Genomic DNA, 18,018 nt, shown 5'->3' with positions numbered 1-18,018 from the left:
ATTACTTTAGAGATCAAATCACAAGCAGCCCTACAGCCTTCTGACCGGGCAGGATTGTGAAAGACCAGCAGAAGTGTCATGCAGACTCTGCTGTGAAATCTGACAGTTTAAGAGGTTCCATCTTGGTCTAGGCAGTGATGATTTTTGATACCCTTTTAAAACATCCTGCCTTTTTTTTCTGCTCTGACAGGTATTGGAGAAATAAATGAAATCTGCAATCCTTTCTGCAGATGGGAGGGTATTTGACGATTCACTGGCCTGGAGGGTGCTAACAGCCATCCCTTACATGTCTTGTCTTGGTTTAATAGGAAGTTTGCAGCTGTGGGATCACTGCTATATTTCACACTTTTGTTCTATTATTAGGTATTGGGGGAATATGAGACCATGGACAGTGTAGTGTTAAACTACTGGTTCCTGTATTTATTGGCACCACCTGGGGATTAAAACAGCTGCTGTCACTCTGCAGAGTTATCTTCAAAGCAGGGGAGATATCATGAATACATGATCAAAGCACCCTCACTTTGTCCCATTGTGCAGTAATTACAGATGGAAATGTTCTCTAAAAAGGCAGCGTTGGCTCAGGGGAAACAGCAGACAGAAGCTTTGCCCTGACATGGGAAAGCAAAGCCAGTCATGGAATCATGGAATATCCTGAGCTGGGAAGGACCCACATCGAGTCCATCTCCTGGCCGTGCACAGGACAGCCCCAAAGATCTCACCCTGTGCCTGGCAGGGTTGTCCAAGCACTCACTGAGCTCTGTCAGGCTTGGTGCTGTGACCACTGCCCTGAGGAGCCTGTTCCAGTGCCCAGCCACCCTCTGGGTGAAGATACCCAACCAAAACCTTCTCTGACACAGCTTCATGCCAGTCCATGAGAGCTTCAGTGGTTCAAACACAGGAAATGCTCAATGGTTGTTTTGGGTCCCTTCGAAGAGGAAGCCATAGCAGGAGAGTCCAGCGGCGCCCTCCAGGGCATGTGAATACCCGGAGGTAGCAAGATGGCTCCTTATTCACAGTGACCAGAACCACATTTATAACAAAAACTCTTTCCATGGCCTTTTGTGATAATTTCAGCTCATTCTGCCATGGTTCCTGGGCAAGATCCTGCCTCTCCAGAGGCTGGTTGGAATCTTTTCACCCAAGGAGAACTCTGCACCCACGGGAAAACATATTTAACTTGAAAATAGCCTGGTAATCTGCCCTTTAGAGGAGAATAGGAAGGAAATCTTGGAGCTGGGATGGTGTATGAAACCTGTGGCAGAGCCACTGGCATGTTCCTTGCATGGGCAAAAGGAACTCAATAAATAATGCAGCAAATGCACAATAAATAATTTAGGTACCATGAGGCTTGGATGAGATACACAAGAACCCCTCTTAAATTTAAAGTGGCTCTCCCTTTCTGCATGGCAGGATGGCATCAGCCTCTGGGACCCGTGTTGGTGGCATCCTGAGTGTGCCACTGCCCATCACGGCTCCAGTTCAGCAAGTGACACACACTGAAAGGCAGCAGTTCCAGCAAAGGCCTGAGTGAGTAATTTGAACATTAATTTGCATTTATGTAAAGTGCAGCTCTGTCACATGACTGCAGCCCTGTGCCAGGTGATGTGCTGGAGGTGTGTGGTGGCTCTGGGTCAGTGAGTTTGTGGTGAGTCCTTTCTGGGACCTGCACGGTGTTGCAGTTCAAAGTTTGGTGATAAGGGGGTGTTGTGGTTAATGATAAATGTGATCTTCCTCCTTCAAAAACTGTGGGAACTACTGAGGGGAATGTGAAGCTGGAGGCCAGTGAGAGAAAGGCAGGAGCTGGATCCCGACAGCCCTGTGTTCTAATGGAGCCCTCAGAATAATTATGAATAAAGCACTGTTCTTCCAAATCACTTTCTAAAATAAACCATCCAGATGGCTGTAGGGGAAGACCTAGTCATCAGTCTGAGTAATGCTTATTTTGAGTACATTAACCATGAAATGTGTACAGTTGTGCTGGATTGTGCATAATGAGGCTCAAACGGATGCAGAAGCAGGAATATCCCAAGTGCCAAACAGTGGTGGCCCACGCTGTCATTCTGGGCTTGGTCTGTGGGACAATCCTGAGAGCTGTTTCAGAGTGTCTCACATGCAATGTGTAGAGAGGAATGTCTTTTCTTTCCTACAGCCTTATTGGCTCTCGGATCACTCAGAAATATATATATGAGGAGATACTCAGTGCTAAGAAAAGGTAAATGTTCTCTCTTTCCTTTTTGGGAGAGGTGGAGAGGATAGAGACATTTTCTGATAGTCTGTGTGAACAAGGTTATTTGGCTTTTCAGTCAGTGCTGGGATTCTTGCCCCTCCTTGCCCCCAGAGTGTCCAATTCAAACTTGATAAAAATGAAATCTGAAAAGCAACACTCCCACAGAAAGGCAAAACCCCGGTGCTCTGATAGGGTTGCCTGTGTCTGCTGCAGCATAGTAGAGTGAACTAGAAATTCACAGAGGTGTTTTTCAGCTGCTGAGCCCAAGCTAACACCTTGTTTAGTGCTTGTACTGCACTTCCTGGTACGTGCAGAGCCGTGCTTGACTGCTTTTTATGGGGGCACTCAGCAGGATGGCTTCCAGCAGCATTCATGCATAAGTGGTGAGGTATTGTCACTAGGTCAGCTGGAATTGTCACCAGGCTGAGGAATATTGGAAGGTTCTTGTTGGCTTCTGCCATTCCTCAAACCTTGAGTGAAAAGCTCTCCACAGGGAACACCTCCATCTGGCTGCTGGAAAGTGCTCCCCCAGTGCCAGGACAGGTGGAGGGGCCTTGCAGAGCCCCCACCCCACTGGGTCCCTTTCATTGGGCCCACCTGCACATGGCAGAGCTTCTGCTGAGAAAAATACCTCCTGAAACTCAGTTTGGCCACCACACACTAATTTGCATCACCAGACTTTGTGCTAAAATACAGCCTTAGTAATAGCAACTGCTTTATCTATTTAATTTTCCTGAATGCAATTTTTATTAGCTGTGAAATCAAGCCCTTTCTGGAAGTATGTGAGCAGCCTTCATGTATAGGAAGATTATAATGGTATAGCAAAAAAATCAAACCACTGGAAGCTCCTGAGGCATAAATTCAAACCCTCATTAATCTCTGTGGGCTGCATCTCAAATCTGATTTTTTATAGAACGTGGGTGGTGTTTTCAAAGTGAGTTGCTGGAATTGGTTGGCTGAGAGGATTGACTTAGATAACAATACGTTTCTGAACTGCAGCCTGCTGCCTGAACAAGATGCAGGCTGTGGTTCAGGCTGAGCATGTCATGTACAGGGGGGTGCCTGTGGCGTGGGGGTGGCTCCAGGTCCCCACAGTTCAGGGCTGTGGGAAGCACGGGGAGCAGTGGGACTGACACACAGAGCTGTTGATAGACTCGTTTTGATGTTTCTGATGTTCACTAATTCAGTTACAGCACGCTTTTATGTCTGCTTTATTCTTTTTTACAAGAAACAGTTGAACTTCTTTATCTGGGCCAGCTCAGCTTTTTTACTGTGAATACCCAATTTAAAGTGAGGTGTGGTGGATGTGTCATCCCCATAATTCTGTGTCACTCCTGCCTTTCACCCCACCCCCACAGGAGTCCCTTACTACTGACAGAGCATCTCAGGTACTGCTGGAGACCTGAACACCAGGAATGAGTTAATGCTGGCTTTGGAGAGCTGCACTTGGCTCCTGAGCTTTCACCTGTCTCTTGTGCTTCCGGGAGCACCAAGGTCGTTGGTTTAAGCTGTTATAACATGAAGATTTCTGGCTCACTTCTGCAAGAAGACTAGCAAGAAATAAACTAGTGCACTTATGGAACTTTAGGTTATGGCTGAAGTGCTGTCTTTAATCAAGGACAGGCTTTGTGCCTAGAAAGGGGAACAAGAAAGAGGCTTAAGGCTCAATTCCAGCTCCAAGAAGGATGAATGTCGGAGGGAATCCCCATCAAATTTTGGAAAAAACTGTCAGTCATTCTGCTATCACAAACATCTTGGTACCTCAGATGTAAGAACTGTCCACATTTTGTTAGAAATACTCCTAAAATTGGAAGAATGGATTAAGGAAACCCTGCATGTGAGATGATAGCAGAAACATGATTTTATTTTCTAATTTAAAGCAGTGTGGTGTTGGCTTATGTAGGTACAGATTGGAAGAGAACCTAACCTTTATATTTTTAAATAAGTTTAAATAGTAGAATCTCTTATTTAGGGAAGCAGCAGTTCTGGCCACAGTGGGTCCTACACACAAAATTCAGCGGAAGAGGGAATTTTCTTCTGGAGCTCTATGTCTATATTTTGTGTAGGTATGAATGAGAGAGAGGTATTGAAAGGTGTTGTCCCCTGGGAGCCAGCAGACACTTAAAAAAAAAAAAAAAAGAGTAACACAGCAAAAAGCAGAAGACTTCTTTGAGTTCATCAGAGTCAGCTGAAGAAGTATTGACTTTCTAACAAGAAAGCATCAGCTCAACATTTCTTTTTTTTAGTAACAGAGTTTAATAAGTGCCAGATCCTTGTGGCTTTATGGGCTGTTAAAACATGCAGGCAGGCTGCTATAATGAGCTGGAGAAAAACCCTGCAGAAAGAGGAATGTTTTTTTCCTGTAGCTTTGCTTTTACTCCGGAGCATCCCAGAGGCAGAGCTGTGGATTTCTTGTTCATGAGCACAACCTGCTGGCTTCCACCGCAATCAGCAGTGAGAGGCATGGGTCCATCTCCCTCCTCTCCCATCCACAGCAGTTTGTGTTTGGGAATGCTCTGGACTGTGTTTTCCCCTCGTGAATGCCCACTGAAATCCCTATGAGACATCCACAGCTTATTCTAAATCATGGAGGAAATATTAAAAAGCCAGGAAAAAGCGCCTGAAAAAACCCCAATCAAACAAACAACAAACAGTTTCTCTCCTCTCAGAACACCAGGTACTTGGGGGTCTTGGGCACTGAGGGCTTACTGCAGGCTGGGGCATCAGCTGACATTACCATGCACAATTATCCCTTACGATGCTCTCTCTGAGCCACAGCCAGTGTCACAGAATCACAGAATGAACTGGGCTGGAAGAGACCTTTGAGATCATCAAGTCCAACCTATGACCTAACACCTCCTCATCAACGAAACCATGGCACTGGGAGCCATGTCCAGTCTTTTTCTAAGCATGTCCAGGGATGGTGACTCCACCTCCTCCCTGGGCAGACGATTCCAGTGCCCAATCACTCTTTCAGTGAAGAATTTTTTCCTGATGTCGAACCTAAACTTCCTCTGGCACAGCTTAAGACTGTGTCCTCTCATTTTGTCAGTTGTTACCTGGGAGAAGAGACCAACCCCCACCTGGCTACAACCACCTTTCAGGGAGTTGTAGAGAGTGATAAGGTCTCCCCTGAGCCTCCTTTTTCCCAGGCTAAACAACCCCAGCTCCCTCAGCCATTCTTCACAGGGCTTGTGTTCCAGGCCCTTCACCAGCTTTGTTGCCCTCCTCTGGACATGTTTGAGCATCTCAATATCCTTCCTAAACTGAGGGGCCCAGGATTGGCTTTTGGCAGACTCTGTAGGTGTATCCATGCTCTGTTTATCCCCAGGGGTTAGCTCTGAGCCAGCACAGCTTGGGTAAAGGTGTTCACAAGCAGCAGTTAGTGCTGGTGGCTGTAACTCCAGTTGAGAAAGGGCTATTATTTTCTCTTATGCCTGCTGACACCCACTTTCTTTCCTCACTTAATTATACTTTTAGTTGCACCTTTCCTTCCTCATCATTTTCACTTTAGGCTGGGTGCAGAACATGAGCCCCCACCTTCCCCAATATTCTTCTAAACATTTAAAGAAACCCAGCAGTAAAACTCAGAGACCATGGCCTGTAATTCACCCCAAAGGGTGATGAGGCACAGGCAGGTGATGCACAGCTCAGCCTCCATGCCACAGCTCAGTTGCCACAAGTGCAAATTTCCTCCTTCATTCCCATGCCTCTCCTGCCTGCAGACACCTGCTCCCACTCTGTTCTGCTCTGAAAGCAAAACCTGCTGTAAGTTTGTGGCTCAAGTCTGTAATATCATTGCTTCCCTCCTGCCCTGGAGGAAAGTGGTAGCAGTTTTACCCCCAGACCCTGTTGCTCTCTGCGGCTTCTGTGCCTGTGCCATCACACCCCTCCACTGTATTTCCCACACTGATTCCTGTCACAGCAGGAATGCTGGCTCGGGAGCATCACGACAAAGGTGGCTCTGGTGCGATGCCTAGATGGCAGCAGGGACCGAGCCAGGTGTTATCAGGTACATAATATACACTTAAGAGTGTTTAATAAGCACAAAAGTCTCCCTCTAGTTGTGTCTTTTCACTCTGCAGTGAATGCAGAGTGTCTGATGAGGTGTCTGTTATTCATTCCCTGTCGTACTTCCATCTCACTAATGCTTTGCCTGAAAGTTGGGAGCTCTCAGGTGTGCTTAGAGGCTGCCCCTTGAACAAGCCTGCTGGCCTCTTGTCACCTGAAGGCTTGCCTGAAATCTGTGACAAAAATAAAAATCCCTAAGCTGTGGGCTCACTTGGCTGGCTGCAAATGCACAGTTGGGAGGAGGAGTGTGGTCTTTTGAGTACCTTGCTGAAGCCCTGTCTGTCTGTCCCGGCTGGCTGCAGGAATGACTGACAAAACCAGTCAGCGCTTATTCTAAACACATGAGCCCAACAAGCTTCTTTTCAGGATGAGCTCAATTTTTTAATTGCGTTTGGGAATCATGAGGAAGATTTGGCCCAAAGCATATTATTGTACACAGAACACTTTTGCATCAAACCAGCTTTTTAATTTCATGGAAGCTTTCATCTTCAAATGAAAACCTTGGAGTGAGTTATTGCAATCCCTGCTGCAGAGCCCTTGCCATCAGAAGGGATGCTGGGTACCAGAGCAACGGGACTGGGAGCCCTGCTCCAAGGGGAGAGCAGGACAGCAGTGCAGGATGCTCTCAGCTGACAGGGGACAGGGACAGGTTTTTATCAGCTTGTTTTCAAAAGCAAATTGTTATGGAGTCTGTGTGCCACGCACTTGGATGTGGGAACAACCTTCATCCTACAGAAGATCTCAGCCATCAATCTGCTCCCTCACCACATGGACGTGCTGTGGTGTCAAAGCTGTGCTCACCACAGGGGCAGCTACTGGAGAAGAGCCTGGAGTCAGGGCAGTGACTCTGCACAGAAATTCATCTCCTCACCAGATCCCCCATGCTCCTGCTGTGTAAGCCTAATTAAAACTTTGCAGCACAATAATTAATCATTAGTAAGGGAATTAAATATTAGTCTGTATTATTGTAAACATTAGCTGTATATTAACGGGATCATTAGCTATTCATTAACTCTTTAAGCTCTTCAAAATCCCCTCTGTCACACTGCAGGTTTGTGTTAAATGTCTGTCTCAAATGACCTGAAGCAAGTGCCCTTTTACCTGCTGTTAGAGGCATCACAAATTCCAGAAGCAGTTTAGTTATTTTGCTCCTTTCATTATAATCTATTTGAATTTATTTAAATTCAACTATAGTGAAGACATATCATTGATATAGAGCCACTAAAACCTCCCAGAGATCAAAGGGAACGACTTCCCAAAATTATATATGGCCACTGAGGCAATCATTCTTGTTTTCTTCCCGTTGCTCTTGCGCTGCTGGCATCAGGCATTGGCAGATCTTATCCCTCACTGAGGAGTATATGCCCTATAAAGATGCAGAACAGGGACTAAGAGAGGGCAAACCTAATGATTATATTTTCATTCTAATAAGATTCAGAACCACAGTCCCATTTTTGGCCCCTTCCTTTCAGGTCATTAAGGCAAATCACTGAATTTCTCTGCACCTGCCTTCCTTCACTGGAAGCTAAGGTTATTTCATTTCCCCTGTGCAATCTCTATCCTTTCACAATAAAAATGTAAGTTTTTAAGGCTGTAGTTTGTGCAGGCTGCTGTCCAGCACCAGGTGTGGTACCTGCGGGGTTTACAGCCCAGTCCCAGCCAAGGTGAAATGGGAGTAATGGGACCTGCTGCCTGTAGCATCTAACGTGGAGTGCGGAGGGATTTGTGGCCAAAGCAAGGGCAGCACTGTTTTGCAGGTCACAAGGAAAGTATTTATAGTGTCTGGATAGAGGAAACACCTACCCTTCCCATCTGAAAGCCACCAGCCTTGGCTATGAAGTCATGGCTTTCATTCCCCTGCCAGTTGGTTAGCTGGGGAAGCAAACACAAGCCAACTGAGGAATGAAATTCCCTGTTTGTCAGGTTCTTGTTTGCCAGGCTCCTGCTTGTGCCTGGGAGGCAGCAGAGCTGTTCTGTGGCAGGGTGCTGCCCACCATGCAGGACTGGTCCTGTCTCATCCCTCCCATCTGCAGCCCAGGGCTGCAGCCCAGACCTGGCCATGGCTCAGCAGAGATCTGCTCTCAGCTGGAGATGTGTTTGGAACCCCGTCCACACTGCTCAAGTCTCCTGCCTTTGTGGTGATGGACTGTGTCCTGGCTTGTCCTTACTGAGTGATCATTCATTTCTTGCATCTTTTAATCAGGGCAATTTCTTTTGGCCTGCTGCAAATGCTTTCCTCATGTAGATTAATTAAAAATAAAGCCTAGCTCTGACTATTTAATATGAGCCCTGGTCAGGATGCAGGCAGCCTTTTAAGCCATTATTCATTACACCATTCATATTCTTATTCATATATACTTTTAAACCATGTTTTTGGGAGCTGAGGACAGTATTTGTTAGTCATTCTCCATAAAGTTTCAGGCAGAATTAGTCCAGCTGGAGAGCAAAGATGTGCACGAAGCATCACATCTGCCTTGTGGCTGCACAGCCCATCTCTTGCTGCTGAAAGCAGGGGCATGATGCCAGCTGCCCTTGGACAGCTCCTTTGGTTTGGGGCTTGCACGTCTGGGCAACAGGGCTTAAAACCAGGCTTAAAACCAGGCAGCTCAGCCCCATGAAATATCAAGTGCTGTTAATGCTTACTGCTGTTTGTTCCTCTCTGTTAGCAGCAGCTGACTGGTTTGGCCTTTGCAAGGTGTGAAACAACTGTCTAGAGACTTGGGCAGTCAATAAATCAATACTGGCTAGTGAATGATTTTGTTCTGATTTCCTCAGGGTGTCTATTTAAGTTCTAGTTTGATGGGCCTGGGGGATTTGCAGAATTATGACGATCCCTTGGAGAATATTCACCTTTCTGTGGACGACTTCAGATTAGTTTCATTTTTGTATGACCTCTCTTATTTCCCATAAAAAGATATAATTCTATCTCTACAAATAATTGGGGTAAAGTTCCATCCCTTCACAGTATGAATTTGTCCAAGGAACATTAAAACCTGTATTACAAAGCCAAAGGTAAGAGGTGTTACAGACTGGACCAAATGCTTCTCAGTGGGTGGTTGATGTGTCACTGCACTGCCAGGAGGTCCCCCTGGTGATGGGAAATGGGACAGGGGACCCACATGTCTCAGGTCTAATCTAATCTGGGACTCACCTACCTTGATTCTTCCTCTTCAAACTCTTTAAGTTCTCCAAGGGATCTTTCAGTGAAGCTTCTTAATTTTAACTTCTTATAAACTGACCTTGGAGAATCAACTTTGCTCCTGCTGGCAGCCCAGTAATACACAGGGAGCAGCTCCTTTGGGTGTGCTATTGGGACCAGATGAGGAAAGTGCTCTGTGGAAGTGGGATTTTGCTTGTCATGAATATTTATATAGAGTCTCCATACTTCGATACTTTCAAAAATGTAAATGCAAAAGGGGAGGAAGAAGATTTTTTTAAATAGTATTTTTAATACATCTTTTAGTCTACTTTTGAAGTCCTAGAGAATATTGTGCTCTTCCATGGCAGATTCCTGAGTGAGAGCAGCATGCCAACTACCTGTTGCTGGATTGCATTGCTTCACCTGTACAGATGCTGGAAGGACAGGAGCTGATGGGCACAGCTGTACCTCCACCTGGGACCCAAAAATTCAGCAAAGTTATTCACAGTACAGTGTTATTTGTGCTGACCAGACCACGCATTGATTGCAATATTTAGCAGCAGAAGAATATTCCCATAGGTGTTGCTGTACTGTAGATCAGGCATTTTGCTGAGCTGCATTTAAATATACAAAATATAAGTGCATCATAGCATTTCCACTAATCCTTTTTGCAGGACTTGCATTCAATGTCATGAGAAATTTAAATTATGGTGGTTGTTGTAAGTTCTACCAAGAACAATTTTCCTTAAATCCCTAAAACACTAAATGGGAAGGGTAAAGCAATACTTCGATCAGGAGCCATGTGTAGAGCTGTAATCCGATTAAATTTTAAGACAGTGCCATGACAACAGGGCCGTTTTTTCAAATGGAAAAAAAGTTTTACACAGTGGCTGGAAAGGTGGGGAGGGGGAAAACAGTATTGCCATAAAATATATTCCCTCTTCTTATGGGGAAAACTGAACATATATTGGCAGTACTTACTGCGGGAGACAGCCCAAAGTGATGAGTAAATGCTGTTACCTGCAATGTCTGATTTCTCACACTGATGCTGGGTGTTTCATGCCAACACCACATTGCAGGAACTGTCACACAACAGGACAGATTTCCCACAGCTGCAACAAGCGGTTTGGGGGAGCAAAGCCCCCCTCACCCAGATGGGGTGATCAGGGCAGATGCCCCTTCACTTGTCCTGCCAGCTAAAGTCTATAAAACCTTTGTGACTTGCTTGACTTTGGTTTGCGCACTCAGTACCACCACTATGTTTGCTGAAGCCAGCAGAGCTGAATTTCTCTTTTTAGATGTTGATTTTACAAATGATACAATAATTTCAAATTAAGCACAAATGAGGAGTCATTTTTGTGGACTGTAGTTGGTCACACAGCCTTTAATTCCCTAGTTTTGTTCATTTTAAATGTATTTTAGTTTAAGTGTTGCATTTTGGCTCTTTCAGGCTTCTTATGCCAGAATTCTTATGGCAAATTTGCTTCATATAATGATTTTATTGTTAACAAACACAAAAAAGCAAAAAAAAAAAAAAAAAGGCCATGTAATAGGTAGTCAAAAGATCAAGCAAATATTTCACTCAGTGTACAACAAAATATTATGAGGTAATTTTATTTTTTTTTCCATTTTTAGGTAAAAATATTACAGTATACAAGATAATCTTATTAAAGGTAAAAATACAGTATTTTTTTGTCTAAACAGATCTACGTACAGTACACTTTTTAATTTTGTTTTCTTTTATTTTTGTACAAATATAACTATTATTCTATTAGGCTATATGTATTCTCATCTGGCACTTAAGAACTGATCACAGGTCACCTTCTGGCTCTGCTTGTCTCAGCTGAAACCTAAATGTCATCTTCATTTTATAGGTGTCTCTTGTAAACAAACAGTCCAGTTCCATGGTTCCCAAGTAGTAAGGTGTGCTTTAAGAAGTTGAGATCATGTACCCAACCATGAAAACCCAAGCCATCCACTTCTGCAGTTGTGTTGCACAGACTCACAACTTTCCTGTTGTAAAAGTGTGATCATTGTATTACCACAGCCTTAGAACAGTTTGAATCCCTTTCTCACCCTCTGTAAGAGCCAAAAACATTACAATTTCTACAATGATTTTTCCTTTATTTCCTTTTTTTTTTTTTGGTTTTTTTTTGGTCACAATGTTCGATTGAAGCCTTTTTGTATTAATTTCAAGGTTGGAAACTACTGGGCAATGTTCTTCGTGATTGATCTCTCCTTATGGCTTGCAGTTTGACCTCTGGAATCTGAAAGCTGAGCTCAGTTGCATCGCTGTCTCTGGATTAATGCTGTTCTTTGAACTGAACACTTTAGCACAAGGTGTTTTACCTGTTTTACCTCTGGGTATTCCTGGGAAGTGAGCTTCACATCATTACGAATATTTCAGTACACTGTTGTCGGAGATGGGATTGACTAAGGATAAAAGAGAGGCTAAGTGCATATAAAGAGACCATATCCATCAGCAGACTAGCTAATACAGCTGGAAAAGGTGGAGAGGAGTGTTTGGCTGGAAATCCTTTCATCAGGTTAAAGGATAATTTACCCCACAAGCTTGATTACATTTTTCCAGTGCTGCCAGTGTCCACTTGTTATTCACTGCCTTGGTCACTTCAACAGATGATTTCTCATTAGTTTTTCACTAGCCACAGTGCTGTTCAAAGTCAGGGTTGCCAATGTAAACATAAAAGGAGCGTACACACCCAAGAATAGGAATTTTAAAAATTTTGCAGGGAATATGCTTGGCACATTATTTCTTCAGACTTCACCCAATTCTGGTAAGTACAGACTCTGTTGGTATTAAAGAGCACAGTTACATTGTCTTCTCTGGCGTCAGATGAATGAAGATCTGGCTTTTTTTGCCTTTAATTGGAGGTGCCTTCTCTGTGGTGCATCTATTTCTGATGTCAAGGGGCATAGATTTTTACCATTAAGTCACTTTTGTATTAGAAAAGATTTAACTGGTCTCTCACCAAGTGCAGGAGTAACGCAAAGTGCTCCTACCAACACTTGCTTGTCAGCAAAAGCTGAGTGTGCAGTACCCATCTTTCCCATGGTTTTTGCCCTCCTAAGATGCTGGTTGAGAATGAGCAATGTCTCAAGAACAAGTTGTCTTTCTCTGTATTCACCATCAAATGTCCTTATTTAAGGTCTTCCCAAACTTGTCACTCAGCTGCTGTATTAGTTTTGCCAGCTCACCGGTAGCTTGGGACTTTTCCTCTAAGAGTTCATAGCGGAGACTGGAAATGTCTTGTTTGATTTCTTTAAGTTCTCCTGAAAGAGGAAAATGTTCTTATTAGCAGTACTGAACCAAGTCAGTAATCCCTATGATTTCAAGACCCGAGAGAGCAGTAATTCCAGTGTGTTTGGTCAGGAATGTGTGTGGAGCTGCATTTGATCTCCCTGCACTATGCACTTGATATCTGCAGTTATAAGGAATAACCTGTACTCGCAGTAGTGGTACCAATAGCAACAGCAAATATGTGTGGAGAGTTCATGATTTTTCCTCAAGTTTGTTCTCTCTCCACATGTTGATCTCCACCTGCACAGGGTATTTGCAGGAGGGTAGCAGTTAAGAGGTGTTGGAGCTTCTTTTCCATCTGCACACAAATGCCACATGCCAGCATGGCAATATGGATCTGGATCCCACTCAAAGCAGTGTCCTTGGGGCAGGCCTGGGCAGCACAGTCAGAAAATGCTTTACTTAGACACCAAGGTCAGGTTGGGTGTTGGCAATACCCTGGCTGTTGTAAGGGAAGGAGAGTTAGAGCTACAGGGGTTAGAAGGGCTGTGGAAGATCCTGTGACATGTGTGTTCCACTAAGGAAAAACAAGGACCTGGAGTTTCAAGGTTACAAGGGTGGCTCAGAGTCAGCACTGCTCACCTGAGTGTGAGCACGGGCAAGCTCTCTCTACAGAGGATCTTAACTGAGCTCAACCCTCGTACTGGCCAGGTCAGCAGCAATAACAGCACATGCTCATTAGGTCTATCAATTATAAAATTCCACTTGCCTTCATTGACCTCATCATTTTCTCGGTCAACCTGAGCCTTCAGCACATAGCGCTTAATCAGACGCTTCATTATCTTCTGAAAGGAGAACAGAACCACTCCTTTAGTGGGAGACTGTCCACATTGCCTTCATTCCAGACTTACTATGAGCAATTCAAACATCTGTCTTCACTAGGGGTATTATTATTATTACTATTATTATTATTATTTCTCATTTATTTTATATTTTATATTGTGGACATTGTACTACAGTAGTTGATTGACAGCCATTTGATCATGACCCCACATATGAAGCACTTTGGGGTATTTTGTGGGATGTGTGTGAATGTAGAGCATGTCCCACAGACAGAACGAAAACACAGCTGATCCAATAGAAAGCTAAGGAATGGGTTCCAAAGCCTTCTTTTGGCATGTCGCTGTCTAATAGTAATTTACAGGAAAAAATAAGTGGTTAATTAATAATGTTAGCAAACTCACGCACGATGCAGCTGACCTGAGGTTCACAGAAAGACTGTCAGCCTTGTGACTGGGTTTTTAAGAGAAAATAAATTTAGAGGAGGACAGAGAAAAGAGAGTTTGAACAGAGGTGGGGAACTTGGCTTAAGAGAGAAAAGTTCCTTAGGGAAATGGCAGATTTTAAGAGACATATACAGTGAAAAATACAGAGCCACGTAGACTTACGAAATGGAAGATGATTGTTAGTGAGGAAGGGTATGTATGGAAATAGATTATGGTTATGGATATGAGCTTGCAATGTGCTATTGTTCCAAAAATGTCTAAGTTCTTTTTATCTAGAAGGAAAGTAACTTTGGCAGTCTTGGGCTGCACACTGGGGTACCGGTGATAGCCTCGTCTTCAATGCAGAAAAGATACTCAGTGGGGAAAAAAATCTCATAATAAAAAGCTATAAGGGAAAAAAAGGAATAAAAACATCTAAACATAAAAAGAATTGCTCTCTAAGAGACAGAGATTTAGGTACGTTCTCTGCAAACATAGGAGAGCTCAGTGTCTTTGATTGACCAGATGTCCAGTGTTAAGGGAGAAGCCTCTCCCAGCATGGACTCACTTCTCCACAGAGCAATCACATCTCTGCTTGGAACATCACTGAAAAATTCTGCAAAGGGTCTGAAATACAGATTAAGGAAACAGTACACCTGCTCTTTTTTCTGAGCAGCCGAATAAGGCTTATAGCAGTGCAAAAGGCTTGTGAAGATCAAAGAAGGATCCAGTCATTTGTATATGCCATGCAGCCAGGGAATATGGGATGTCTAAGACTGTCCTTGTATGTCAGAGGCATCTGGCTAAGCAGGTGAGTCACTAAGGCAACAGAGATGAGGCACAGTGCACGTACGCTGTGTTGGAGATGGCCAAGGTAGAGGAATCCAGAGGGAGGTAGGGTTGTCACCTGAGAAAACATAAATGAAGTAATGTTTGGGGAAAGTAGGGAAAACCTGGATACAAAAATAAGTATTTTTTTTCCAGAGCAGAAGTCAGAGGAAATTTAGACTAAAACAAGGAGTCAGAACACAGGCTCTTATTACGTGGGAAAAAAAAAAAGATAACATACCCTCTCTCTACTCCAGTTCCCATATCCTCTTTGATAAAGGTATCATTTTTCCTAGACTAGTTTATTCCCAGATCATGGCAGCTGCGTTGACTTGTTCCTCATGCTTTTCAAATTATTGCATGTTCAAATTCTGTATATTTTTGTTATCCCTCCAGAGCACTGTCCATATGTAGTCTTAAGTACACAGACTGCAGGGACTGCAGATACATCACTCAATAAACACTGCTAAAGAAAACAGTTCAGCAAAAAGCATCTGCTTCAAAGGTTTTCCCAGTTGTAGAAGAAAAGCTTGCCAGCCAGATTATCACACTGTTCATTCTTCTTTATTTTTAGATAATGAAGACTATTACACTCTCCTTATATTATTTGGGCAATTTCTTCCTGCAGCAACTGAAATGTTCTAAGATAATTTGAAGACAAACCTATCATTATTAAAACAAAATAACAGGTACTTATCCTTTTCTACCTATTTTTCACAGTCACCTCTGGCTTTTTCAATATTGGAAATAAGGGTCTAATTTACCACAACTGTTAGGTGGTCTCATTGAGAAATAATAGCTACAGGAAGAGAACCAGTCCAGCAGAGGCTGACACATCACCTGTGGGTTTGGATGGGAGGGAAAGTGTCAAAAGTGCTGAAATGCCACTTTGAGCAGGACACAATCTCTCATCCCTTTTCCTTTGATGGAATCAAGCCAACTAACTCCAGGTGCCCGAGTGAATGTATCCCATTTCTAACTTAAATTTTAGATACCCCTCCTATTGTGGCAGAAAAGCCTGAAAAGTTTTTTAAACCAGTAGAAATTTCTTACTGGTCAGCTGAACAGCTTGGGAGCCCATTGCGCTGGATGCTGTACCAACACAAGACAAACCACTTCTAGAGTGGACATTGCACATTTTAGCCAATTTAACTATTATTTTCCTCATCTGTCTTCAATGTCAGTCCCTTCAGACATATCACTTGCCATCAGATTCCTTTTCACTATATGTTAAAGAAGAAGGCAAAAATCCTGTGGGGCACATTCTGTTTATTGTATTGCCCTAGGGACACACTTGCACGAGAAATAACACTTCTGCTGGCACAACACTCTTGCTGGACAGACAGCTGTGGTACCCTGTGCCACCTCTGCAGCCACAAGGAGGTCTCTGAACCATAGCACATTGCAGGTTTAGCTTGCCAGGATGAGCCACTGCCAGAGGAAGCACATGCAAATGTTAATGCAGCAGCCGGAGAGATGACTCTGTGCCGTGGGAAATGAAATGCTGTCAATACAAGATGGGAGGAGCAAAGGTTGGATGACATCTCGTGTATTAAGTTAAACACCCTCGAGTGGAATTAATCAGCATGACAAATGCTAACACCATGCGTATTTCCATGGGTGACAGGCTGCCTTTGTCTCCAAAACACCCCAGCCCAGCCCTGTGCCAGTGCCCCAGCCTGGCACATCCCAGGATGGCATCGACTGGGAGAATGCAAACATCACCCCTGCAGGTAAGAGCTGTCCACCGGCAGACCTCTCCCCTGGCTCTTGCTTTCATGCTGTGATTACCTGGTATCTTGTGGGCTTGTTATAAGCGTTCTTCCCAGAAAAACTCTCAGTGTTTTGAATGCTAGAGTGAAAACGAACTTTCTGAAATTATAAAACATCATGATATGATTAAATCAATGATAGCTTCTCATATCCAGACAGCCCCAAACTAAGCAGAGCTTTAGAAAAACAGTAGGAAACGCTTCTATGTACAGTAGAGCAAAAGCCAGAACATTCAGGGCAAACAAGTAAATTTTTGGAAGACAGAAAAGAGAAAAAAATATATAAATTAATGGAAAAATCTGGATTCTAAATTATCTAGACAGAAATGGTATTCACACAAGTTTTAGACAACAAGGTGTTAAGAGGCACAAAATACTTTTATCTTAATGAGGCTGATGCTTATCAATTTAGAACACAACTTAAGAAAGATAACTACTTGTATCTGGAAAGAACAAGACTGTGGTATAAAACCTAATTCTGAAACACAATTGATTTTCACTGGTCCTTTTAAAACAGCAGCACATTTTGCCACTTCTTTTGGCTCAAGAAAAATATGTATATAAATATCATAGACTTCTGCACCTATGTGCAATTGCATGTAGAGGGAAGGCCCTGGATAAAGGTTTTTCTTCCCTGGTTAAACCAGAGATCCTGATTATTATTTTTTTTTTTTTTTCAAATCAGGATGCTTATAATGATTAGATTAAAAATCTGAAGTAATAATGTAATTTTTAAAAAAATTCTTTCTTATTCATCAGGTGTGTCATGAGGTTACAGAGACTCTTGAAGATGTTATGTGAACAAAATCAATAGGCAAGCAAGAAATGACTGATACTCTTAATTGTTTATGCTAAAGCCATGGAAAATATGAATTTTGCATGAGTTCCATGAAAAAGGGCAAGCCAGACACTTTCACCCATGTGGCCTGGGGAAGAAGAGGCTTAGAGAAAATTGTATTACTTTGTTTTAGGCTTTGAAGCAGAAATTAAATTTCAAACAAAGTGAGCTTAATGGGGTTTGATTCAAATAACATTTTAAAAACATTATATTTTTAAATCATTATTTGAGGTAGTTGAAGGAGAAACACTTCTTTCATTTTGATACTCCACTGTTCTAGTGGTTCTTTCAGTAACAAACAGCAGTGTTAAATGAATTTGTAGACATGCTTATCTATCTTTGCAATGCTCACTATGTTGGTAGTTAAATTATTTGGTAATATGGACTAAACCCCATGGATAGACTTCCTGCTTTAATTTAGGGGCTGGCAGAGACTGGATGAACACCAGACCCGAGCAGTTCTCTCAAACTCCGGAGAGAACCATCCTTTTTGGAGGCTGTGGGCTTTGCCTGGAGCTGGATGGCTCACCCTGGGCTGGATGGCTCACCCTGAGCTGGATGGCTCACCATGAGCTGGATGGCTCACTATGAGCTGGATGGCTCACCCTGGGCTGGATGG

The 18,018-nt window shown here is 43.3% G+C and overlaps 1 protein-coding gene across 2 annotated transcripts in view; it reads right to left on the bottom strand.

Moving 5' to 3' along the window:
• Positions 1 to 12,089: 12,089 nt before the first annotated feature.
• The window catches only part of TRPC7 (transient receptor potential cation channel subfamily C member 7), a 74,807-nt gene continuing 68,878 nt past the window's right edge, over positions 12,090 to 18,018 (bottom strand). The window contains exons 10-13 of one of the 2 annotated variants that reach the window (XM_042014713.1): positions 16,581 to 16,661; positions 14,815 to 14,868; positions 13,466 to 13,541; positions 12,090 to 12,728 (exon numbers count right to left, since the gene is read on the bottom strand). In XM_042014713.1, coding sequence (XP_041870647.1) covers positions 12,586 to 12,728; positions 13,466 to 13,541; positions 14,815 to 14,868; positions 16,581 to 16,661 — 354 coding nt within the window. In that variant the 3' untranslated portion in view covers positions 12,090 to 12,585. The remainder of the gene's footprint in view (positions 12,729 to 13,465; positions 13,542 to 14,814; positions 14,869 to 16,580; positions 16,662 to 18,018) is intronic. The other variant, XM_042014712.1, reaches the window with a different exon arrangement.

This window comes from Corvus kubaryi, unplaced genomic scaffold (genome assembly GCF_017639235.1).
Source record: "Corvus kubaryi isolate FWS band 111438036 unplaced genomic scaffold, C.kubaryi_AGA036_p1.0 split2-37374, whole genome shotgun sequence".
NCBI classification, from domain to species: Eukaryota; Metazoa; Chordata; class Aves; order Passeriformes; family Corvidae; genus Corvus; species Corvus kubaryi.
Note: the sequence above shows the minus strand (reverse complement) of the source record. Positions and strands in the feature narration are given on the sequence as shown.